At 45.6% G+C, this 27,540-nt stretch overlaps 1 protein-coding gene across 2 annotated transcripts in view; it reads right to left on the bottom strand.

Moving 5' to 3' along the window:
- Positions 1–27,540, bottom strand: part of RBM6 (RNA binding motif protein 6) — a 1,836,548-nt gene that overhangs the window by 1,098,691 nt on the left and 710,317 nt on the right. For both annotated transcript variants that reach the window (XM_069644148.1, XM_069644149.1), the window contains exon 8: positions 11,663–11,737. In XM_069644148.1, the coding sequence (XP_069500249.1) occupies positions 11,663–11,737 (75 nt within the window). The remainder of the gene's footprint in view (positions 1–11,662; positions 11,738–27,540) is intronic.

The raw sequence follows: 27,540 nt of genomic DNA, 5'->3' as shown, positions 1-27,540 counted from the left end.
TATTCTGGAAGGAAAGGAACCTCAGGCTACTGACCACTGTTACTTTATGCATGATTGATTTGGTGTTCATAAAGAGGGTGTTTTTTTCCAACCAATGTCTTTACACTGTTTTCTACTTTTTTGTACTCCGTTTTAGAATTTTGCAGTAGGCTTCTTTTAGAAGTGCACTAGGTTATATATATATATATATATATATATATATATATATATATATATATATATATATATATATATGGGATACATTACTCACCGTAATCGTATTTCTGATGCTTGTATCTGCTTAGATTCACATGCTGTGCATAGGCCGACATCTAGTGGAAGCTGCGGAGTATTACAGTTTGTTTTTCGAAAGTCGAAAATGGGCGTCGACACAGGCGTGCCAGTAATACTATCCCTAGTGTGACGTCCCCTGTACCCAAGATCCCTCACGCGTGTAGGATCCTCAGATTGTATTTTTTCTGACATGAGGAAGCATGAGGAGTAGCGTGAGTACAGATAATCCAAGCAGATAGACAGAAAGGTAAGACTACAAGCAATCATGCGCCTTCTCTCGGAGGGGAGGAAGGGTGGGTCGCATGTGAATCTAAGCAGATACAAGCATCAGAAATACGATTACGGTGAGTAATGTATCCCTTCTGAGGCTTGTGGAATCTGCTTAGATCACATGCTGTGCATAGATTAGCGAGCAGTACCAGAAGAAGGAGGTGGGATGTGAGAAGGGTCATGAGCAAACAGGTGTCTTAGAACCGCTTGTCCCACTTGTGTATCTGTCTTGGAATGAGTGTCAATGCAGTAATGCTGAGTAAAAGTGTGAATAGAGCTCCAAGTAGCCGCTTTGCAAATGGTGTCGAGGGGAACATTTGCAATGAAAGCCAGAGTGGCACCAATGCCTCTAGTAGAGTGGGCCCTTGGCGTAAAAGGCAGAGTCTTTTTAGAAAGAGAGTAACACAGCTGTATACAGTTGATAATCCACTTCGAGATAGCGCCCTTAGAGACGCGATCCCCCTCTCTGCCTGTAGCTACGGAGACAAACAGTTGATCTGTTTTCCTTAGCGGTCTGGTTTTATTTACATAGTATAGGACCGCCCTACGCACATCTAGGGTGTGTAGTTTCACCTCAGCCGAGCTTTGCGGGTTCTGGAAGAAAGTCGGAAGCTCGATGGACTGGTTTACATGGAACTTGGATATGAATTTAGGAGAGAACCTAGGGTGTGTGCGTAAAACCAGTTTGTCCTTGTGGATAGTAAAGAAAGGATCCTGCACTGACAGAGCCTGAATTTCACTGACCCTTCTTATGGAGGTAATGGCTACTAAGAAGGCCGTTTTATAAGTCAGGTGTTTGAGACTACTTTTATGCATGGGTTCGAATGGGGGTCCCATGAGCTTAGCTAGCACCACGTTGAGGTCCCATCCTGGCGGTGGGTTCGAAATAGGAGGGTGAAGTCTCTTTACTCCTTCCATGAAGGCTTTAACCACTGGTACTTTCCACCACGAGACCTTGTTATGGGATGTGGTGTAAGCCGAGAGGGCTGCCAGGTGTACTTTCAGCGAGTTAAAAACCAACCCTGCATCCAGCAGGTGGAGCATGTATGTCACAACGTTGGAAGGAGTGCAATCAACCGGGTTGATTAGTTTATTCTGGCACCAGATAACGAATCTTTTCCACTTATCAAAGTAACAGTGCCTTGTATTTGGTTTCCTGGACTCCTTTAGAATGTCCATACACCTCTGTGGTAATTTGAGATGTCCAAACTCTATGACTTCAGGAGCCATGCTGCTAGGTTCATAGAGTTGGGTTCCTGATGCACTGTTTGACCCTGTTGCTGGGACAGTAGGTTGTACCAGGCTGGGAGTCTGATGGGTTCGCACACCGCCATCCTGCGTAGGTGTGGAAACCATGGTTGTCTCGCCCACATGGGAGCAACTAGGATGAGCGTCATCGATTCCTTGTTCATCTTGTACACCACCTTCCTGATGAGAGGAGTTGGTGGAAAAGCGTACGCAAACATCCCCGACCAGTTCATCCACAGGGCATTCCCTTGGGAGTCCGGCTGGGGGAACCTGGATGCAAATCCTGGGCATTGTTTGTTTTCGCTTGTGGCGAATAGGTCTATAGTGGGGAAACCCCACTGAGAGAAGAGATCTTCTACTACGTCTCTGTGAAGGACCCATTCGTGTTCTTCTGGGAGGGAGTCTCTGCTTAGAGCATCCGCTAGGGAATTGAGCTCCCCTGGAACATGTTGCGATGACAGGAAGATGTTCCGTCTGAGTGCCCATATCCATATTTTCTGGGCAAGCTTGGACAGATTTGGCGAACGAGTCCCCCCTTGCTTGTTCAGATAGAACATGGCTGTCGTGCTGTCCGTCCTGATCTGCACCGACAAGTTCAGTAGATGGGGCTCGAACGCCCTTAGCGCTCGGAATACTGCCAGAAGCTCTAGCATATTGATGTGGTTCTTGGCTACTGAGTGAGACCAGAGACCTTGAGCTGTGTGGTGGAGATGGTGAGCTCCCCACCCAGTCAGGCATGCATCTGTAGTCACCACGGCTTGTACTTCGGGATCGTAGAAGGGTTTCCCCTTTGCGAGATTCTCTCTTGTCCACCAGTGTAGGTTTTGTACGAGTGTTGGCGAAACGACCACTAGATCGTCCCAATGACCACTTGCCTGAGACCACTGTTTCGCCAACCATTCCTGCATGGGACGCATGCGCAGACGCGCGTGGGGGACCAGGTAAATGCATGACGCCATCATGCCCAGTAACCGCATAGCTTTGCGTACTGTTATCTGTTGACCTGACTGATAATGCGGAATTTGCAGAAGTATATTCCGAATTCTCTCTTCCGAAGGGAAGGTCAATCCCTTCTGAGTATCTAGGATAGCTCCTAGAAACTGTTTTGAGGTGCTTGGCACCAGACTTGACTTTTTCTCGTTGATGGAGAAGCCTAATTCGTGGAGGAGGTCGATAGTCCTCTGAATGTTTGACCTGCAAATTCCTGGGGTTTCCCCCGTTATGAGCCAGTCGTCCAGATAAGGGTACACCGGGATTGCTTCCCTGCGTAGGTGTGCAGCCGCCACCGCCAGTACCTTGGTGAATACCCTTGGTGCTGAAGCTATCCCGAAGGGCAGTACCTTGAATTGGTAGTGGCGACTGTCTACCTTGAAGCGCAAGTACTTTCTGTGCGCTGGGAGCATGGAAATATGAAAATAAGCATCTTTCATATCCAAGGTTGCCATGTAATCCCCCTTTTTTAGGAGGGGGATTACCTCTTGTAGCGTGGTCATACGGAATTTTTGGGGCTTGACATACTTGTTGGCAGGCCGTAAGTCCAATACTGGGCGCATTGTCAAATCTTTCTTTGGCACAAGGAAGTAAGTTGAATAGATACCCTTGTTTACCTGGTGTCCTGGGACGAGTTCTATCGCGTCCTTTTCTAGCAGAATGGCGATCTCCTCGAGAAGGATCTTTTGATGCTCTAGGGAGTGCACTCTTTGTCGTGGAGGATGATTCCGGGGACGCTGCAGTAGTTCTATACAATATCCTGCGGATACTGTTGACAGCACCCATCTGTCTGAGGTGATCCCTTCCCAAGCCTGGGTGAAGGTGGAAATGCGTCCCCCTACTGGGGTTGCGTGGCAAGGGACCCTGAACTGAGCGTCACTGTTTTGGTGGAGGCGTGCCACCTCCCTTGTTGGGGCTGCCTCTGCCTCTTCCACGACCTCTCTTGTTACCCCTGCTGTAACTTTGGGTAGACTGCTGGTTGTTATTCCATTGTGTACCCTGTCCCTGGGCATAGTTGCCTCTTTGTGAATTTTGGCCGCGTGGGCGACGAAAATTACTGTTCCCCCTCTGGTTAGGGGGTTTGTTGGTAAGCTGGCCAAGGGATTTGAGAGTCTCATATTCATCTTTGGCATTTTTAAGTGCGTCTTCGACCGCTTTCCCAAACAATAGGTCGGGTTCCACTGGCTTGTCTATTAAAGAAGCCTGGGTTTCTGTCTTGAATCCCGACTGCCGTAACCACGCATGTCTCTTGATAACAGTACCTTCTGCTATCAATCTCCCTGCGTTGTCAGCGGCGTCGAAAGTTGCTTTTAAAATGCAACCAGACACGGCTCTCCCCTCTGCTGAGATCCGAGCCAGCTGGCCCTTTAATGGTTCTGGAGCAGAGGCAATGAGCGCTGCGACTTCTTCCCATTGATGGCAATTGTAACTAGCCAACAGGGTGGTGGAATTCGCAATCCTTGCTTGGTAGGCGGACGTTGAGGCTACCTTTCTGCCAAACCCGTAAAGTTTTTTGCTCTCCTTATCGGGAGGAGCTTCTGATGAAGATAAGGGCGTGCCAGCCCTTTTTCTAGTGTTGGTCACCACTAGGGAATCTGGTTTAAGATGTCCCCTTATATACAGAGGGTCAGACTGGGCTGCCCGGAAAATCTTTTCAATTCTGGGGTTGACAGCTCTGGTGAGGTTAGGATTCACCAGGGAAGGATCTATTCTTCGTTGGATGGATTTGAGGATAGGGATGGTCTGAGCGACCGGTCTTCTCTCTCCTACAAACTCCTCCGCGAAGTCCCTTTCCTCCTGTACACCGTGGGTGTCGATGTGGAAGTGTTCCGCTGCTCGAGCGAGAACCTCGTTGAGGAGGGGCTGGTTATCAACTGGAGAGTCAGTAACTGGGGCTTCGCTTTGTACTGGGGAATCTACTCTGTAAATTTCCTGCTCATCTTCTCCCTCCTCCAGGTCCTCATCCTCTGTATAGTAATTTGTCCCGGTTTGTTCTTCCATAATTTCAAACTCCTGGTCCTCTTCAGGGAAACCTTGTCCCTGGTAACTGGGGAGTGGAGTAGAATATGGAGTGGAGTAAGGCTGAACCTCGAAGGGTTCAGGTCTTTCGACCCGGGGCTTTTTACTTAGCGGGATAGGATCGGAGGAGCCTGAGGGTGTGGCCCCTTGAGGGTTATATGAAAGAAAGTGTTCTGGGTTCTTATCATAAAAATCAGCCAAGGAAGACATCCTAGACATAACCCTGTCTATGTCTTCACTGGACCATTCCCTGGAACAGGGTATTACTTTAGTAGGTGATTTATGGGACTTTTCAAGGGTAGACTTGTGTTTACTTGTCTGCCTAGGGTGAGAGGATGGCTTTACAGGGGTGGAAGGCTGTGCTTTCCGCTGTTTCCCCCCCTCCCCGTGCGTGGAAAAGTGTTTTCCCTGTCCCTTGGAGGCCCCAGAGACTTTCGACGCCTGGCGCCGAGGGTCTGGAGAGGTATCTGAGTGCTTCGGGCGTGGGGCCTCACTGGTGTTAACCGCGGTCTCGGTATCTTGGAGCGCGGCCTGGGGGTGGAAGTCGTCTTCGTCTCCCGACGATCGAACTTCCGTTAATGTGTGTAGCGAGGCACTCTTGGCAAGAGTGGATGATTGCCTTGCGTCGTGAGGTGATCTCGATCGAGAGCGCCCAGAGGACACCGAGTCGGACCGTTCTTTTTGTGCCTCTTTCCGGGAAGTCGACGTCGTCGAGGTCCGGTTGGTCTTAGTGTGTTTAGTGTGTGTTAGGTGTGTAGCGCTTGCGTCGCCGGGGGTCTTCCCCATAGCCGCCCTGCCGGACGACCTTCCGAGGTCGGGGACCTGCGCTCGCCGGCTGTCTTTCGACGCCGTAATGCCCTCGCCGTCCGAAAGTACGGCGTCGCTGCCATCGCTGAAGGCGCCCTCCGCTGCCATGGCCTCCTGCCTGGCGTGGTGGGCCCAACGCTTTGTCGAACGGTCCTTAAGTGTCTTAGGTTTAAACCTACTACACGCTCTGCAGTTCGCTTCGGGGTGATCCCTCGGCAAGCAGAGATTGCACGTGGCGTGCCTGTCGACCCAAGGGTATTTGCGATTGCACTTGGGGCAGAATTGAAAAGGGGTACCCTCCATACGCACCTTAAGGCAGCGGGCTGCTAAGTGTAGGAATATATAAAATGTAACTATATATCAAGAGTGAAGAGTATGTACCACCCCCCACTCTCCCTACTTGTAAGGGCCGAGGCCAGCGGCCTACTAGGCCCGGGCCGAGGCCAGCGGCCTTCCGAGGCCCAGATCCGTCGTGCAGCAGTCGACGGTCGATGACTTCTCCAGCCGTCGTCGAGGTTGAGGGTCGACGTTGGGGTGGGGAAGGGAATGAATAAGAATTATAATTATAGTAACAGCAAAAGTATGGCTAAGGCCAGGGAACTCCGCAAGATGCTTCCGACCAGTATGGCGGAAAAAAACAATCTGAGGATCCTACACGCGTGAGGGATCTTGGGTACAGGGGACGTCACACTAGGGATAGTATTACTGGCACGCCTGTGTCGACGCCCATTTTCGACTTTCGAAAAACAAACTGTAATACTCCGCAGCTTCCACTAGATGTCGGCCTATGCACAGCATGTGATCTAAGCAGATTCCACAAGCCTCAGAAATATATATATTTTACCTAGCTGTATGTAGTTAATGAATGAGTGATGAAATTGTGATTTATTATGATTAATATTAAAATGGTATACTAAAAAACTTATTTTGTTTTTTTCTATTCTGTGTGGGCACTGTACCCATTTGGTTCATGGGCCAAGTTGTCGTGACCTAGGCAGCAATAAGGGAACGACAGATTGACGTTTTGTTTCTGTTGTTAGAGATTGTCCTTGGCAGTGTTGAAGGAGCTCGATTCTAAACGTCAGTAATTCACTCCCTTGGTCTCTTATTGTCGTTAATAGTGGAGCAATGACATGTGGTCTGTTATGCAAGATAGGCGTGAAGAGCGCCCGGAGGATGCTGGCAACCAAAACTCCAAAGGGAGGACGCTGGAACATCAAAATTCGCATGCTGCTAGGAAGAAGATATGTTGCAGCGGTTGGCAGCTCAGCAACCCAACGTCAGGTAAGCATGCCTTGATGTTCAAAAACAGAAACAAAGAACTTCAGAGTTGCTTGAATTGACGTGGACCCCTTCCTCACTATTCTTAGAGAGGCACAGATCCACCCTACTGATGAGGTCCAACAAGACCGAAACACGTGTCTGGGGTTTCTGTTGGTACTCTCGTTCAAAGGAGAATTGCCTAGCATTTCGGTGCTGGACTGCCCCAGGGCAGGACAAAGACTGATATGTTTGGGATATTTCTTCTCTGTGAAAGATAGTGAGCTAAAGACTCTGGGTAAGTCTCTCGTAACCAGGACTAATGTCTGGCAGAGGGACTCCCAGGACCCCCTTGTTAATTTGAATTGTTTGGGGACAGTTTTGTGGTTAGTTGGACTGTGCGGAAGGAAAAGACTTAACTCTCTACGCATTACTAAAACAGCAGAAGGGGTCTGTTAGATCACAGCTAGGCTTGGTCGAAAGTAGATATTGAGCCCCCTCCCCCACTGGATTAGTGTACCCCTTTATACTGATTTGGGTCACTTATTATACATCCCCAAGAAGGGGGTGGGAGGGACCCTGTGTTCCTGTTTTTTTTTCCTGTTGGGGTTGTGATGTGGAAGAATGTCTTTGGTCACTGAGGTCACAAAACTTTGCCTGAATTTCCTTGAACTACTGGACTCATTCCTGAGCTGTGCTCATTGCAGACAAGGATTTTACAATCAAGATTTTTCACTTTTAACTTGGCACATTCCTTGTCTGTGGACAAGTGAAAAAGAAACAGATGCATGAAATCAAAAGGTAGTGCTTTGGCTTTGTCCAGGGCCTCAGGATTTTATGTGTGCCTTTTAGCCATGCTTCTCTGCAGATGTCTAAACCCAGGCATATACCCCAAGCTGCTGTGTCAACATGAACTGTTGCCACCTGTCGGCATCCACAATGCTCGATCAGAAACTAGTCTCTTTTCTGCTGGATGATCATTAGAACAATCTGCTATGTCCTTCCAAAGTCTAAGATAACAAGTAGTCAGGATATCACCTGTATTTGCCTGGAGCTGGTGAATGGCACTGTTCAGGTAAACCACATTCCCAAACACCTCCCCTCTAGTTATTGTTGCCCAGTCAGAGCTGCTACTCTACAATTTTGCTTCTCTTCTGGTGTAAACTATAATCTTACATCCATTCCGCTGTTAGTCAGTACCCACTGATGGGCCTCCCATATAATCACAGGCCTCCTTGAGGAGGTTTCATGGAGATGACTGCCCATGCTGCCCTTTCAATCGTTCAGCACTCCAGTCGTTTCAGGTCAGAAATCTAAATCTGAATCTTACTAAATCTCTTTGCAGATGAAAATCTTGACTTCTTGGAAGGGACTGGATCAAGGTCGTCGGAAAATCTCTTTCCAGTGTCAGACTGAAATTAAGTGCAAGAATGTGTTAGAGCATGCAGCTGTGCCAAAACATGTTCTGGCCTCAAACATTGCAAAGAGTGTGAGAGTTTCACTCGGAAAACCACATGATGCAGGACCAACAGCATTTAAACCCATAATCCATGGCATAGACCCCTGGGTGGGAAAAACATGTGCAGAAAAGAATTCAGGTATAAAGAAACAAATGAGCACTGCTGGTCTCATGCTCCGGCGTGGTTTGTGCAGAGAAAAGGACTGGTGGTTGCGGTCAGTGGGCTGAGGCAAGTAAGGATTCTGTTGAAGTGGAGATTTTATTACCATATGAGCACTTATCATCTAGAACGTTGCTTCACATCATGTTACATCCCATTAACAGAGACTACTTATAAGGATGGAGGAAAGGGGATGGAATGTAGAAATAGGAGTCAAAACGTGGCCAATAATGCAGAATGGCACCTACATGAAGAAGAATCTGTACTTCTGCCTCTAAATCTGAGGGCAAGTTTGTGCAGAAGCCCATGGCCCGCGCAAAAGACCAGAAGGTCATCGGACCATACAGTTGGTATTTGTGAAATATAATAGGTTCTTAGATATGACAATGGAGAAGGTTTGTGGCACCACATTTTTTTGAGGATCACGTAAATAAATTAATATGCAGTGGTGTCTTACAGAGAGGTGGATGAGAGGGAGCAGCGGGTTAGCTTTCCCAAGACACACAGAAGGCTTTATGTAATGGATAGTTATTTAAACCAGGTTCCCTGAAAGCAAAATATTTTTAAAAGAGTTGAACTCGCTATGCGCAGAGCTGCCATGAGGAGAAGTCTGGTAATAGACTAATGGGAGCAAGATCAGGCAGGTCGAGAACGTTGCTGGGGCCAGGAATGTTTTTCAGACAGATGTCCTAGTCCATGAACTGTGTTGTGTGATGGCGACGAACTACCACTAAACAAAGATTAAGCGACTGGAATTGGAGGGAAACACTAGTCAAGTGAAAAATGTGGTGCTCGAGATGCAGTTTACGAGTATTAAACGTTGCTTTTGATCTTTCTGCTATATCCTTAATCCTCCTAAAGTAGGCCAGTGTGTGAAGAGGTTGCTACAAAGATTTCATCATGGTGATGCAAGATAAAAATACTAGAGTAATATTTGGAGGATGGGTTTTGTGAGTTTTGCAAACATGGCGGATAATGGTACGATATTGTAGAATTTTAAGGGGGCAAAGTATACTCCAATCCTTTTTTCGGTGCGATTCAGTAATGCTCAATAAAAGATTGAAACCAAAAACAGTCGTAAAAGTCTGTCGAAATTACAAAACCCTATCAATACATCTTCAGCAGCATGGATGTGACCTCATTATTCTTGCAATACTTGGTTATGTAATAGTGCAGAGGTCATTTTCAAGCGACCACCCAAAATTAAACTCCTCTAGCGATGGCACCAAAGGTACTCCCAGCACACTGAGCAAGCAGCAGAATTGCTGACTCAATCCCCCCCTGTGCTGATAACATCAGCATGTCTGTTTCACTGAAATTGATGAGCAGCACTGGGGTCACAGCGGGAACCATTTTTCTTTTTTTAATTTTTATTTGTTTATGGTTCCAACAGACTTTAAAAAATAGACATCATAAAATTACATGTATCAAATACAGTCATTATACAAAATACACAATAATTAAAACATACCTAAAACAATCACATCAGGAATCATAACAATTAATAAAATGTTAAAATATCCTTTTCAATTAATCTTAAAAATGCCACTAATGACAAAATGTATGCTCTGTCATATCCTTGCATTAGGTGGTTCCAAAGTGACTCCATGCAGTCTTCATGATTGACATTTACAAATCTCTTCAGGAGTTTTATTCTAACATCTCTAAAATGTGAACATTCTAAAATCAAATGTTTTAGAGTTTCATTAGACTCTATACATTTTGGAAATCGACATTTAGGCACACCATTGTTGTCACGGGAAATTCTCCAATATTTTGTTATTTTCATGGTATGGAACTGATTTAGTCTAAATATAAGATAATACATTCTAGCATTATTACACAGGAATATTGGAAGGTACGCACAACATCCATCTTTTTTACGTGGAAATTTAGCATACTCTTTTAAGTACTCAATGCACTTATTTCCTCTATGGTTTTACTCCAGTCCAATTCAAAGAGTTTATGTTTTACATAACCCGGACGAATATACAAATCGTCATGATCCACTTCCAGATCATTCAAGATTTTAGCCATTCTCAAATTGTAATATGTAAAGGAGTTAGAGAAACAACCTTTCGTAAATTCAAATAGGTCTTGGAATAATGAATTAACAGGGGAGTTAAGTATTTTGCTGTAGTTTGAGAGTGAACGCCAGGACCATCTAGTTGATAAAGAAATCAAATCCATCTCATGCTGAATAACACAGTTTGGGATTGCAGGAGATATACGTAAGGGTGCTTTCAAGAGACTCCCCTGCATTGAGTCGAGCTGTTTTTGCAAGTCACATACACAAATATCCAGAGCTTATAGACGTACCGGTTCCACCTTTAAAGGTAAGAAATTCTAGAAGTGGCATCAAAGAAAATGTACAATATTTTACTAAAATGAATTTCATTTGGCTTCTTAAAGGTCTTGCTTTCAACTGCAAATAGTCAACCCATAATTTTATTGTTGTAATATTGCTTAAGCGATATCCAAGGTAAGTAATTTCTTGCAATTGATGTACGATTTCAGCTGGAACCATTATTTTCCCACAAGAGCGCCAAATGGACAAAATCCTCTGGTTCCTCCACAAGAGAACCAGGGGCAGCCCAATGGAGTGGCAAGAGGTCTGGAAATAGGCTTGCTCTATTGTTCTGCACTCTCCTCAGCAACCACGGGGGGCAGAACGTTGTAGATCTCTTCTCGACTTCCCACACCACTTTACTGAACGGTCAACCTCTATTGAGGGTTAGGGGGAAGTGAGGAGGCAGAGGACAATAACAGTTTTTTTCTCCAGATGAGCGCCCCAGGGATGCTAAACCCTATTTCGCACACAGAGAAACATATTGCAATTAAAACAGGGCAAATATGAGTGGGCCTCTGACATAGAAACAGATTAAAACATTCCTATAACTTAGCTGCCTACATTTCCGCCCTGGGAGGGAAAGAAGCAATGCCTCGGCCTATTCCCCCTGGAAAGCCAAAAGACCACAAAACCAATAAAGCCATACTTTTTGTATATTTTTAAGGTCTCCAGGCCATGATTTTCTATGCTCTTAAGTGGATATTCCCATTTGGGATTCTGCAATCAATTTGCACTAACATCTGTGTACCTTCAATACGATGGCTTACACACAACACAGAATGGTAACTATGCAAATAAACAAATGTCTTACTCTCAAAACACATACCTTTTCACAAAACCAGTCAGTAGGGTCTGGAACATAAGTCAAAGAGACATTTTTGCCACAGATGACCATGGAACCCTATTGAGGAAAGGGAAATGACAAAAACTTAGTGTTTTCACCTTTATAATATATATTTCAAGCATTGCACATTGACGGTCATGCTTCACTTTCAAGGTAAAAATCAATTCATTAATGTTCTTCCATTTGTAAATATTTTAGCAGGTCTAGGTTACAGGTACTTGATTTAAAGATAGAACGAAGAAAACAAACAATAGCCGCCTTCTGACTGTGGAGTAACGTGAAAAAAAGCACATTAGCACATGGATCAGTTCAGCGAGTAGTCCTCAACTCCAGTTATTAGGCTGTAAATTAAGGATATTGTACCTGCCAAATCACTACAGTACATTTGCGTCAGGAAAGCTGCCATCTTATTTGTACGACCCATCTGAAGCTTACCTAAACACACTGAAGCTCTGGCTTAAGACACTGTTAGGACGAGTTATTATTGGTCTTCATCCCCTCTCCTTGTGTAACCCCCAACACTTTTTGCTGTACTTCTGCACCTTTTTCTTTTAATCCTGAATGAGTGGACCCTATTTCCACTCATTCATTCTCATGGGCTCTGTCTTTTGGAACTCTATTCTTTGTATTGTACCTGTACTATGGAGTCTATCTGCTCCATAGCTCTTAAAGGCATCTGTGTTTTACTACTGCAGCAAGCTGCTCCTTATGGCAGTGTTGTTGGGGAGCCCTAGGGTCCCCCTGTAAGATTATATTTCTATATCCTTAAGTAACTACATTTCTTAAGGAGAGAGAGATACTTAGTGTCTCTCCCAAAACTGTATAGTCTGAGAGATTTGCACACCATCTTCAGTGGAGTGCCAAAGTGGTACTTGGTATCCCCCATCTCTCTGCTCCTGTGACTTTTTAGTCACAATCACCTAGTTATGGCTGGGGGCAGTGGATGTTTTCTACCAACTATTGTGTATTTATTATACCGCAGGCTATCTCCATAGCCTCAGTAGTGCACAATAGGGGGGCCAAAGTACTAACTTGGGGCCTCCCTTCTTTAAATTGCCATCACTAGCGTGGTTGTTCTTAGTTGGCCCTGCTACTACCATTGTGGGAGGGAGTGTGTGTGGGAGTGTGTGTGGGTGTGTGTGGGAGGGGGAGTGTGTGTGTGTCGGTGAGTGTGTGTTTGAGAGTGTGTGTGTGTCCTTTCGCGGGAACCAGTAGGTATCCCTGCATAGGCTCCAGAGTGTCTGGGCAGACAGGAAGTGGGGGAGGAGTCTTCCACCCCCATGCCCTTTGTCAGCCAGAGTGCCTGAATAGGTCCAGCTCCCACAAGGGGTCTAGCTGTCCTGATTGGACAACCAAATACTCCTTTCTGTAAAATGCTGAGAGAGCTTGCAGGTGCTGGAACTCTATAAAAGGTGAGGCTTCCGAAATGTAAAACAAGTCGACCACAGGAAACAAAAGTAACCAAAGAAGAAGACGACCAAAGACGCCTGCAGACCCTTTGCAAGATTGTGAAGCAGATACTAGAGGTGCTTTTGTTGAATATATGAAGGCCCCGTTGCTCGACTATATAGCTGGCCTGAAAAGGGCAACGTGCCGGCAAAAGATCCCTTGTGTTGGAATGTTATGCCTGATATTTGACCTATGCTTTTTAAAGTGTTGTGCTTTTTTTTTAGCCTTCTCTAGTGCCTTGTCTACTGCTGTTCCAAACAAACAGCTATCTTAAACTGGTTTGTCAAGTAGATTTTTGCCTGTTTCGGGTATGAACTCCGAACCTCTAAGCCAGACATGTTGCTTAATTATGTTAAAACCAACTATTCTCCCTGGTGCCTTAGCAGCATCTAATGTGTTTTTTGTAACTGCAATGGTCAGGTTTTTAACCTCAAATATAATTTTCAGCAACCTCATCAGTGCGGCGTTCTATTTCATCCCACTGGTCTCTGCCATATCTTGCCATGAGGGCCGTAGAGTTGGCAATTCTATTCTCGTGCGATGAAGTTGCAATTCTCCTTCCGAAAGCATAACTTTTTTGCTTTTTTTATCTGCGGGGAAATAGTTGGTTGATAGGGCCGTCCTACCCCTTTTCCTTGTAGTAGTTACTACCAGTGAATCTACCCTCTACTGCACCCTTACATATAGTGGATTGCTGGGTGCTGCCTTGCATTTATTTTTTGTTCCTCGGTTTAACCGTTTAGGTTTGTATGGGGTTATGTATGGCATGATTCTTTTAAGCACAATTAAGTGGTACAGACTGTGAAACTGACTCTCTTTAAGGACACTCTATAAGGTCCATCTTTCCTTGAGATTCCTCTGTCAGAATATCAAATCTTGTTGCTGCTCTCTTCAGATCTGCATACAAGACTTGATCTTCTGTGGGAGAAGATGAAGTAGATGGCTTTGCCAAGTCTTGAGATGAAAGAGTATAGACATTGGGGTCAATGTCTGTTTTCTTTTTCGTCTCCAATAATGTAATCCTCTTAAAATAGGTCTTCCTCAACGAACTCCTGGCCATGTACATGTTCAGAAAATAATGGTACAATTTTCGATTTTTTAGGGCTGTCCTTAAGGTTAGTTCCCCTTTTGTCTTAGTCAGAAGTTTGTCGCAAAAATCCATGAAAGATTGCATTTCCGCCATAAGATGATTGAATCTTCTGACAACCGCGTTCCCCCAAGGTTTTTACTGGCATGGTTCTAGGAATAAACCCTCTTCCAAATTGGACACTGATGTGTGAATGTTAATGTTCTCTTCCATGACTGTTGATGGTCCCTTTCATTGTGTGGGCGTGGAACCTGTTTTTTGTGTGTTGGATGCCAAAACGTCTTTAGATGAATGTATATCCCCCACTTGGCCTGGAAACTTGCACAGGTGTTTTGGTTTCGAAGTAGTCATCAAATATTCCAACATGCTTTTGTTCGTGTACCACTGCCCTGTTCTGCCTAGTTCCTAGATTTAGGCCCTGAACTGGCATTTCCGTGTGTTTTTCTTTACGGGTGGGAACCAGAATCAGACTGTTTCAATCAGTGTTCATTTGTTTAAATCTTGGGCTTGGTGTCTTGTGCAGACTTGTGTATGCCAGGGGTTGTCTCCACAGAATGTCCCAATGTCGACCCTACAGAGCCCGGGACCAGTTGTGAGGAAATGTCTATTTCCTGCTCTTCAGCTTTATTCTACAAGCAGATGCACACTTCCTCCACCTTGAAATCTTCTGCAGTAGCAGATTTTTCACCTTTTTTTCAGCCTGTATAGCGATGGCTGCCCACCTTTTTGTTAGACGCTCTTTCAAGGTGTTCGGTTTAAAAAGCTTTTCCTGCAATCTGGTATTGCACCTAGGGCAGAATTTAAATGACATTTTCTCCATTGGGCAGCCAGGAAATGGGTGAGCTAAATGTGGCATGAGTAGGTGAAAGGAATTCTCTAAAAAAGGATTTCTCTAAAAAGTGTATTTAGAATAATGTAACTTCGCCCGCCCCCACTCTGCCTACTGCATTGCTTTCTCTGCATGAAGCGCCTTTTGGCGTCTGTTTGTAACCACTGCCACCTTCATGATCGATGCTGTTCTGTGAGGTGGGCCTCAACAGTTTGATTTTCACATGCTTCTTTCCGAAGCAAAAAAATCTCAGGAGGTTATTGCGTGAAGTATCATGGGTACTTGTATTTGTAGAGTTGGGATAGTGATAGGGACACCCTGTCGACGCCCACTTTTTAGAATTAGAAACAAAATGTAATACCCAACAAACCACTAGATGGCGGAGCATCTAAGCAGATTCACAAGCCCCAGAAATGGACAAATAAATATATGTGAAAAATATTACATACCTACCAAACCCCTTAGCAATTGGTTCAGGCAGGCGGGTGTCTCTGTCATGGCAGCCATCTCTCCCTGCTTTCCTCTGCCGTCTACCTTCAACCATCCTCTGACCCCTCCCTCCCCACTCCTCCGCACCCATCCTTTCAGTTCTCATTGGTCCATACCCCCCACTTGACTAGAACAGCTGCATTTCAGAGGCCATTCCAGGGCAGCCTTGAACGGGCAACCAGTCAGTTAAGGGCCACAGACCGAGGGCAGCTACCATCTAAGCAGCTCCACTCCTTGTCTGCCCGTGTTCGCCTGGGAGGCCTACCACAGTCAACCTACAGTGACTGATGAGTAGTGTGGTCTGGGCGAGGAACACAGCCATTACTATACTCCAGTAAAACCCCACCACACTTAAAACCTACTGTCATATACCTACAGACATCTAACATAATTGCACAAGGTAGTCACATGTTGCATTTAGCCTAATTGTGTGAGCTAGTCACATTTTGCACATAGCATAATTGTTTGAGGTAGTCACATTTTGCTATGCAAACAATTGCCCCCAGGGTGGCGCTTATCTCAAATTGTAAGTGTAGGTAAAAATTCAAATTGAAATTGACTAATATGTCAATATTTATTAATTGCGCTCAACCCACATGTGTTTCAACCACTGGTCGTCTTCAAGGCTTTTATATGCGCTTGTCATATGCATTCAAAATTTCTATTGCATAAAAGTTATTATCCAGAAACATTTTAGATTAATTCAAACAGTGTCCATATTTGACATCCAAAACTAAATGTACAAAAGCCCCAAACAATTTTTAGGGTTAAGTTAATAGAGTGGTTACAGTTTGAGAAGATATCCACAATAGTCAAGCCATGACCAATACATTGATTAGTTCTATGTTAATTACCATCACAATAACATTGCAATGTGGCAAAATAGAAAATTATAAATATATGATGAATAATTTCAAAAGGATATAAAATCAAAAGGAAAAAAGCAATAAGGGAAAAAGAATAAAAAGAACATTGTATATTAGAACACAATTCAATAGTACAAGTTTTCTTTATTCCACAGAGTGCCATCATCCCACCTTATATTGTGTAATATTGCTCAGCATACATCAGTAGTTAGTCGGAGAGGAGTTGTACACCCACCCTAGTGAATCTGATTCATGTTTAATGCTATTGAATTAAGACTGCGTTCTAATATACAATTTTGTTTATTTTTCCCTTTTTGCTTTTTCCTTTTGAAATTACTCATTATGCATTTAAAATGCATTTTGGCACATTGCAAATGTGATGGTAATTAACATTGAACTATTTAATATAATTTATATAAATTAAATATTTGACTTTATTGCTCTTCTTCCCTTTACTGGTCTTCCTTCTCTCCTTCCCTCACTTCCACTTTCCAAGGAAACTGTCCTACATATTGAATTGATGGTTTGTCTCTTGATTGTTAACTTGCTTCTTCCATTATTGTACCTTGTTGTTATATTGTAAAGCGCTTTGGATTAAAGCACTGTATAAACTAAACAAACATAACTAAACAATGTATTGGCCATGGCTTGACATTTGTGGAAATCTTCTCTAACTGTAACCACTGTGTTAACTTAATCCAAAAAATTGTTTGGGGGGGTTGTGAATTTTGTTTTAGATGTCAAATATGGACACTGTTTGAAGTCATAAAATGTTTATGGCTAATAAACTTTATGCAATAGAAATGAATGCATATGACAAATGCATCTAAGAGCCTTGAAAATGACGAGTGTTGAAACACGTCGGCTGAGCGCAATAAATATTTATGTAATATTATTAGGCAATGTCAATTGAAATTTTTTTTTTTCCAGGTAAGGTGAACACCATATGAGGTGATTTAGCGTACAGGGGGGAGGGGGAAGTAATCCACACTAAGAGGCAACATGAAAGGCACTGAAGTGCTTAGAAGTAGATGTGTGGCACTAGAAAGGCAATAGCCCATGCCCATTTTGTATTAGGCCCAAAAGGAAGAAGTTGCAGACTTGCGCTGTTCACGTTCCCGTCTCACTAGGCCTAATTCCCTTAAGGCAGACTGACTTTGCAGAGCCCCGTTCCCACAGAAGTCCACTTCCCCCTCGTCCCTCCAGTGTTGCAAACATTTAGTATCTTTCAAAAGAAATGCGCACTAGGCTTCGCGTGGAGTCCATTCATTACCATTAAACTGCCATTAAGCCTCCAACCCCACCCCCCCACCCAGTCAGTCCGGAGCCCGCCCCACACCACTGACCCGACTCAAACACCATTGCATTCCCTGATCAGCAAGCAACCCCCTGGTCCCAACACAAATCAAGTGTCCACAGAGGATCTAAGCATGTGCAGTGTATTTCTTTCAAGAATTAATACGTATCCCTTGTGACACAAGGTACATGGAGTGATAAATTAAAGATCAAAACCCTGGTATTAATGAAGCCCTTAATGTGTGGGTCAGCTTGACTATTTTATTCTCCCTTCCCCCTGCCACCATTTCCCGTGCCGCCCCAGGTGCCTGCCATACTGAATTGATAACCAGGCTAAGCATGTTTAGTTTAGACAGAACAATGTATTAATGTGTGCCCCAACTTTCAATGCGAGGATGAGCCCAACGTGGATCCGGACCAGCGGGACAGAGCTCACCAATTACTGCCCGGCATCCCCTATGGAGCAGACGCATATGTAGGGCGCCTCTAATCAGTGACACGGATTTGTACTGTATACCATGACATGTGTGGGGTTTTTAAGCCCCTGTTTGTAACTGAGAGCTAGAGCGCTCTCGAGCAGCAGAGTCCTTTGCTGATATTTGTATTCTGTACAGTTAAACCTCGTTATCCTTGCAACGCTATCTCCTGGCCTATTTCCCTAGCGGGTTGTCTTTATTCTGGAGTGTGCGTAAAAAGGGACTTGCCTTTATTTGGTGACCCTGATGTGATTCCATCACTCCTGTACTTCCGGAGGTATCCAGGCAGCCTCTCCGGAAGACATGTGCCCACTTATGGTGACCAGTCTCAAAACGTTTACGCTGAGCGGCCCTTGCGAGTGCCATCTTTGCAGAATTCCCGCCGGCTCGTTGAAGCAGGGTACGGCCCCCAGGGAGAGGCCCAGGCCTGTTGTGGATTCCCAGTGAACTGAGGCTTTCGGAAAAACGGGAACACGCAAGTATAGCCTGCAAGGGATAACAATGTTCAGGTGGCGATGTGGAGCAGTGTGAAACGGGTGAATGCAGTGAAAGTAAAAGTATCTTTTGACTTGTTGATTGTGGAAGTTTTTATGGCCATTTTTATTTGACTTTTTAAGATATATTAAGGATAAGGAAAAAGTAATAAGGGAGCCTCCCTGTGTAAGTGGAGAAAGTCGTGCCACGTTCCACTGTCCCAACCATTGCAAGAGAGAAATACAAGAAGAAATGTAGGAGCTCCATATAATTAGAGAGCTTGGGAAGAGTAGTGGTGGTTGTTTTAGCTTGTCATTTTAGTTTATTTTGTTAGTTTATTTAAGTGTACGGAGGAGGCCCAGGAGGGGCGTGTGCGATGTGTGTGTGAGCACATCAGGGGAGCATGTAGTGAGTGAATGAAAATGCTCTTGGAGGGGAGGGACAACTGAAGGGGGGGGGTGAAATTGATGTTTTTTGTCATGAACATCGTGATAGAATCGACTGATAGTACAGACACGGTTATAGTACATGTGCTTTAATACTGGACGAATCGTATTTCTGGGTTAATTGTGGGACAACTGTAAAAGCACATTTCTGACAATATTTTCTGGATGTAGCCATGGGGACGGACACACCCTTACACCATATATGTAAAGCCCTGCCCCTGTACTGTGAGAAAACCAAGTACCACCACAACCAATGGGTAATTGAGACTAAAGAAGAAGGAATGCCCCACTCCTGGCCAGAGTGGGGGTCTTTTGACAGGTGCGCCTTGGACCATATGGCCACGTACTTAACTGCAAGGTATAAAGGGAGACCATTACAGAATAGGAGGGAGATATTGGACCTCAGAAGAATGTTTGAGGAATGTCTGACAATAGCAAGGAAATGAGTACAGAGGAGACTAGGAAAAGTGGGGAGACGAAGAAGGGGATTTATCCGCTCGCCACACGGCCAGCGGAAGGATATGCTAACCCAACATGTGTTGGTGGGTACAATGGGGGCAGGCCCAAGCACCGCCCCTCCTCCACCGTATGTTGCTCCTCGGGGTAGTAATGGCCACCACGCGTACCCAATTGCCAAGGTTAAGGGCAGTCTGTAAAAACGACACGGGCGGCAGAGGTTTGGATATTGCCCCCAGGAACGCCCTCACAGCCGCCCGGGGATGAATGGAAGTTGGGTGACTTCCTGTTCAAAATTTACATTACGCCCATAAGAGCTGTTCATGTAGAAAGGGAGAAACAGACAGCCTGGGGTATGAGAATGTGGTGTCCCAACGAGGGGACAAGGAATATTGGAGTGATTTTGATGACACAGAAGGCACAGATGGAGGGGCCGAGCAAGCACCGTGACTACACCAAGATTAGACGGCCTATTGGACGGAAGATTAAGGGAAAGGTTTGGGAGTATGGCATTGGCAAAGAAGAAGGGGGGGTGTTAAGAGCGGGAAAGGAGAAACTGCAGATGCCCTTAATACATAAAGGCGCAGGACGAACCCATTATGTCCCTTAGGCGCAAATGGAAAAAAAACAATCTTCTTAATGCCCTCCCACAATTTAGCGGGGAAGTGGATCTCTGCATTTGAGAAAAACACTGCAGGGGTGCCCCTCGCGACAGGGGACATTAAGAGCTTGCTAGCAGCATCAGTGGGAGATCAGGCAGAGACAGTGTGGATTAAAGCGGGGTACCTGGGAGTAACACTGAGTAACAATGCCCACGATGGGACATCGTTCAACAAGATTAGAGGACGAGTATGGGATGCACTGCGGTAAATGTTCCCAGACTTACAATCAATAATGAGGTGCACAATGGGGGACGAGGAAGACGCTGCCTAGTACATTTTCAGGGTTCAAGAGATGTGAAAGGGCAGCGCCTGGGATCAGTCTATATCCTCGTTTTATTTTATTGTAAAAAGAGGTCTCCCTAAGGAACTGCAGAAGGCACTGGGGTGGAGTCAAAGGGATTGCCCGAGATTTAAAATATCTTAGTGCACCATTGTAGGAGGACGAAAGAGCGCGAGAAAGAAACTATCCCAAGGAGGCAGGCAGAGGAAGGCAAATTAGTTCATAATAAACTAGTGAAGGTGGCAAAGGTGTTGGCAGTGCCACCCCCGGAACAGATGGGAGAGGAAAGGTGTGCCTCTGTTGCAACACAAGCGAGGATGGCAGCAGTAAGGGCAGACAATGGACAGGGACAGTGAGGAGAAATACAACACTTTTCGGGGACCCAGTGGCGAGGAGGACCACAACGAGGACGAGGTGGTTCCCAAGGGCAAAGAGGAGGGGGATTCGGTGGACAAAGACCAAGGGGTGGTGGGCCAGGCAGTGCTGGTTGTGTAGGAGGTGGGGACACAATGTCGCAGCAGACAGGGATGGAATTATAATCATAATCAACAACCCTATGGGTTACCCCCACCCAGGTAGCCCACAATGGCCTGTTCAGGGAACATCCTTAATCCCGTATGAAATTCATTGGGCATATATACGCAGTTGCCTCCCCAAATCCACAGCCCTTACAACCCCCCCCTCACACCAGACCATGCAGCCATACACGCCCCGCCCCAACCACCAAGCCACATAAAGCAGACACCCATTTGCTACTGCGCCTAATGGAGCAGCAGCCCCAAACCAAGGAGCAACTGTGGGGGGGCCCTTCTCGTTCCTGTGCCCCGACCAGGACAGCCCACAGAGAGCACTTGCATGTCCAATACTGTCAATGGCCTTACATCCAGAAGAGGAATTACTGGTGGTGGCGGCAGAGATAAGAAATAAACAATTCATCTTTATGGTGGACTCAGGAGCAGAGAAGTTGTGCATCAGTGAAAAACTTTTCGCGATCAGGAAAGACTCTTGACACGCATGGATTCTCTGGGGCTGTGTTAACGGTTCCATACACACAGGATTTAGACGTCCAGGTGGGTGGGAAGGTTGTACGAGTGCCCCTCCTCTACTCAGAGTTCCCCTATCAACCTACTTGGTAAATATCTGCTTAGCAAATTGAACATGACAATATGGTTCATAGCCTGGGGGTTGTTTGTGTCAGCTCTGTCATGTGCTCCCCCAGTGCAATGCTGGTAATACATGCTGTGGCCAGTGAGGTGGTAGAGAGAGGCAACCCTGTCAACCCAGAAATGTTTGTTTATGGCATCCGAGTACTTGCCCGAGCTGTCCCCCAGATTACCAGAAAAGAATGGATAGTACCTGCACACTTCATTTTCCGACCTGTGGCCCTTCCCGAAGTAGTTGCTAGCACAATCTTGTCATTAGATCTGGAAGGCTTGCTCGTGTCTGCTAAAAGGATTGTAGTACTAGGAACTGACCCCCATGGGTGTCAATAGTGCACTGTGTGGCCTATCGACCCCAATGTACCCCTTCGAAAAGTGACAGATTAGGACATTTTTGAAGATGGTAATAATGATGGAGAAATAATCCACAAACTTTGTATACCTTGTGACATAATGGTACAATACAGGATTAAAGTGCAAAGCCCCTCTTGGCTGTTGTCAGCGGACCCTCCCCATTCAGTGAGTCATTTGCAATATGTCCGTACACATTTCTGGACAACAAACCTGAACGATGTAGTAATGCTGAAAGAGGTAACACCTGTAAAGTTAACACTCAAACCAGGCGCCATACACCCGTGGGTCAAACAATAACCCCTGACAGAGGCAGAAGAGGGGATTCAGGAAACATTGCAGGCCCTGTTACAGCAAGGGATTATAATGCCCTCCACCTCACCATGTTATATGGCTATATACCCCATCAAAAAGACAACGGGGTAGTGTCATGATGCCTACCCCCGGGCATCAGGACCAAGCCCATCAGCTCCGGAAGCAGGCATCCAGATACTTATTAAAACCCCAACAGCCCCGGCTGGTGGCTGTTTGGGTTCAGTCCTGGCGCATTAGGCGCCAGGCTCATCATAGAAATCAGTACTGGCGCCATAGGCGCCAGGCTCATAGACTTTACTTACCTGATGCAGACCATGCTGCTAGTGAGTCCAAGCCAACGTGAGGCCTGGATGGGACTATTTTATTACAGGGACTATTTTTTACTCGGGCGTGGTTCTAGGGAACTTCTTACCTGGAACTACTTTGGAGGCTATTTAAACCACGCCCGAACAACAGCACACGCTTCGCGTTATTCTGCATCCAGCAGCGTAACGCTCACCGTGCCTGCAGTCTGCACCCAGTCTTCTGCCACGCCCGCCTCGAATCTGGAGCTCCTAAAACAAAGAGGAAAGAAAAGGACAAGGTTAGAAAAACTATTTTCGAATTCCTCACCCGATTCCAGATCCATCTCGCCTCCGACCCTGGAAAGAACATCATTTCTGTACACGTCGCATCTCCAGCTGCAGCGCCGCGCCATACTCACCAGTCCTCGCAGCATCTTTCGATTCGGCGCTGCCTCCATCATTTCTTCGCCGAACTCCGGCACCTGGGGGACAAAAGAAAACAAGGTGAGCCGAGAAAACCAAAAAATGTAACCCTTATCACCATAGTCTTACCTGATTTACCACCGGAGGAATTATTCTATAACTCTCCACGTCTTCGTGTGCCGTACCTGCAAAGAGAGAAAACACCACGTTAAACTCGTGCAACATTTACCAGACATCGTTGGGTAATACACTCTTACCTGAGCGCCACCAGCTGCCACGAGAGCATCTTCTCACGATCTCAGCTGCAAGACAAGGAAGGAAGGGGGGACAAGAGTGAAACATCGGACATATTGAACTCTATGAATTTGATACTTACTGGTCCTTGGCAGGAACCTCAGAGTCAATACTCTCCGGAACACTCCCACGCCTTCAAACCAGTGAAGTAACTGGCATCAACGCGCCTCTGCAATCCATGCAGGATGGAGAGCTCATCTTTCAAGAATATAAGGTGAGATTGCTGAGAGGGCACTTCGGAGGTGATTAGTGGGGAGGACTGTGGGGGGTGCCATCACTTGAATCCACGGGTGGCTAAATCCATCTCTCCACTTGCAGAATAGTTCTACGGGTCAAGCAGACAAGATTAGGAGGGACAGTCCAGTCAGTCATCTCTGCACTACGCATCACATTGATGGAGACCGCAGCCGTCCGGATCCGACCGACGCCCCTGTGGGAGCCAGGTGAGCGTAACAGATAGATGGAAAATGATTCTGGATTTGAGACCGCTTATTCACATTGTACAGAAAGTTTACACTTGTTCCTAACCCAGCATACATTTTGTGTAGCATTCCCAAAGAAGCTACCCAATTCAGGGTAGTTGATTTGAAGAATGCGTTTTTCTCAGCGCCCCTTCATTCAGACTCACAGTACCTTACAGCATTTACCCGGGGGAAGGGGGCACACTATAAACACTGTCGCTTGCCCCAGGGGTACTGTGAAAGCCACAGTATTTTTAACAGAATATTGCATGAAAATCGAGGGAATATTCAGGTGCCCAGCACGATCATTCAATATGTAGATGACCTGCTGGTCTGCAGCGACAGCGAACAGAGCTGTCAAAGGGATTCCATCACACTATTACAGTTGCTAGCAAATATATGGGTACAAGGTGGATAAGAAAAAGCTCCAGTACTGTTTGCTGCAAGTGATCTACTTAGGGCAATTCTTATACAAGGATGGCAAGAGGATAATTCCAGATAGGGCAGCTACAGTGTGCACCACTCGCAAGTCACTCCCAGTGAAAGAAATGCAAAAGTTCCTAGGGTTATACAACTATTGTAGAGCTTGGAACCTAGACCACACAGCAAATACCAGACCGCTCCTACAAGGCTTCAAAGAGGCTCAGAAAGAGGGCAACAAAATTCAGTGAACAGAAATGACGACCAGTTTTAATGATCTAAAAAGAGGTGATTTCAACAGCTCCTGTCCTTGCCACTCCCCGATTGCACACAGGAATTTTACATTTTCTCTCACTCCAACAGCACACTAATGACAGCAGTACTCGCACAAAAAGTTCAATGGGCCACAAACCACTAGCGTACTACAGCGGCACACTATTCTGTCATGCAGGGACAGTTTGCTTGCTAACAAGCCTCGCTGCCGCAGCCTTTGCCATTGAAAACAGTTCCACAATTGTCATGGGATGCTCAGTAACGTTATACGGCGAGCACTTTTTGCAATACTAGATAGCTCCAAGTCGACAATCACCACACAAAGAGCATCAGCATATGAAATACTGTCCAGCCTCCATTATTCATGTAGAACGGTACAGAACAGTAAATCCCGCCACGTTGCTCACAGAGCCATGCACGGCTGAGAACATTGAACAGCATGATTGCGCGTCATACGAAGGGGAGGGTGACAATATCCCCAAACCTAAAGACAGCCCATTATAGGAAGGACAAGTACTCTTCATTGATGGGTAAGCCTCCATTGACCAGGACACTAGTGAAAAACCTTTTGGGGCAGCAGTGGTGCACCTAGAAGAGGGAGAATACGAAACACTGGTCATGAAAAGACTACGCATGCATTATTCTACACAAGCAGCAGAACCCGTAGCACTCAGTGGACCTGCAGGCCTCTAAAGAGTGCTATGTTACCATTTACTCAGACTGTGCCTATGCCACCACTATGGTACATGCAGGTCTGTCGTGCTGGAGACAGAAGGGGTTCTGAAAAGCAGATGGCTCACCAGTACAACACGCTGCCTTACTTAATGCACTGATTTCTGCCTTGCAGAGCCCTTTGTGGTGGCGGTCATTAAATGCATAGCGCACACCAACATTACAGACAAAATATCATTAGGAAACGCGGCCGCGGATGCGGAAGCCAAAGAGGCAGCATACCTCTCACTACCAAAATCAGCCAAATGCGTCCTGACCGCACCGAGTAACACACAGATGCATACACAGCCTTCCCTTTAGCACAAATCATCGGATTACAGCGCAGGGCACCCATAGAAGAACAGCATCTATGGCGCAAACATGGGTGCATGCAATTACCCACGGATCTCTTATGTAGACAGCAGGCCACAGGACGAGTAGTGATGCCCGTGGAGCTACTGTACACAGCCTTTGAAGAGTTGCATTTCCCACCCCACAGCTCTAAACACATTGCAGCTTTTTTTCCCGGAAGATTGGTTCATCCCAAATTTACAGGAGCACCTGGCAAAGATGGTGGTATAATGTACAACGTGTCAAGTGTTTAGCACATGAATGACACTGAAAACTCAGAGGGACACTGCCCCACACTGCAGGTCCCTTTCGTGAGCTGCACAATGTCTACGTAGACATGGGAGAAAGGTGCAATGGGGCACGATATCCAATTATGGTGTGTCCATTTTCCCGATGGGTCGAAGCTGGTCCTTGTGCCCAGCCAGATATCCAGTGTGCTGTAAAATTTCTTGTTAGAGAAGTTTTCCTCCATTGGGGAGTATGTGATGTCCTACGATCAGACAATGGGGCGCATTTTTTTCAATTAACTCTTCAAGGAGGTGACAACCCTGTTGGGGATTAAACACTATGTGCTGTATTTACCAAACACAAGCAAACTGTATGGTGGAAAGAATCAACAGCCTCCTTAAAAGTAGACTCGCCAAATTATCTAACACCCTGAATAAGAATTGGGTGTACCCGTTTGCCACTAGCACTGTCCCATTTGCGTACACAGCCCAGTAAGAAACACCACCTGTCCACTCATGAAATAGTGACAGGAAGACGCATGCAAACACCCCTGTTACCATTATGTAGAGAATCAGATGCTCACAGAGCAGCTACGATACTGGGAGCACAATTCAAACAGTACCTAACACAACTCACACAGGCAATCAGATGCATCACACAACAAATGGCACCATGCCACACCAAAGAAAGGGAGACAACCACTAGCCTACTGGCAGAGTTCTGTCCTTCCCAGCCATTATTGCCTGGGGAGTGGGTCTATGTCAGAGGTTTCGTTAAAATATGGAACACTCCTAGGTTTCAAAGGCCTTATGAAGTGGTGTTTTCCACCCCTTTCGCAGTAAAGGTGAAGGGGCTGAGATATTGGATACACCTCTCTGATGTTTGTAAGGCACTGCAGGATGCCACATCAGGGGTCCAGACAGAGAACAATGACTACCTCAAAACCGTAGCTCTTCGCTGACTATATTTGTACATAAGAGAATAATCGCAATACATGCATTGCTGCTAGAGCATGAGTTCCGTAAACTAAAACTCTCTTCGCCCAATCTCCTACCGTCCCCGTTTTTTTCCAAATTCGACAGGTGCAACGATGGAGATGGCGCCACTGAGAAATTCTTCAAATGTAGATGGTAGTAGAAGAATTATTGTTACTAGGGCCTACAGCTATGACTGATGCCTACATTTTACAGCAATTGTGTTCACTATACTTATGTTTGTATTATGGATTTACTGGGGGCATCTTTTATCAGGACTGGCCATCTAAAAGAAGGGGACGGGGGTCTCAATGGGTATGGAACAGGAGTACACCCTTGAACGTTACAGGATTAGATTTCAATGAAACAGCAATACCCTCAAATGTTACTGCATCTCTTTTTAATGTAACTGAAATGCCACCTTATGCCACTAGTTCTATGCTTAGGCACTTTACAATAGCAAAAATCACCTCTACCCCCTTCCCTTATCCAAATGAAAGTATGAATGTGAGTACATTGCTAACAGCAGTTGAAATCCCCACAATGTCAACTAATGATACAGGTTATAATAATAGCATTGTAAATAATAGCAGCTCCCAACACACAATATTCAATAGCAAAATGTTCAAAGTACTAATGCCAGGGGTAAAACAAACCCGATGTAATGCTAACATTACTAGAAAGAATACTGGTAGGCCAAAGGCCCATGTTGCGCAGTAACAGAAAGAGAAGACAAACGCGCCAATGCAAATATAATGCATATCATGCGCCTTAAGGCTAACTGTGGTGGGAGACATTCGCCACC

The sequence above is a fragment of the Ambystoma mexicanum genome, chromosome 2p (genome assembly GCF_040938575.1).
Source record: "Ambystoma mexicanum isolate Mex_15411 chromosome 2p, UKY_AmexF1_1, whole genome shotgun sequence".
In the NCBI taxonomy this organism is placed as follows: Eukaryota; Metazoa; Chordata; class Amphibia; order Caudata; family Ambystomatidae; genus Ambystoma; species Ambystoma mexicanum.
This window is presented reverse-complemented; position numbering and strand designations above follow the sequence as displayed.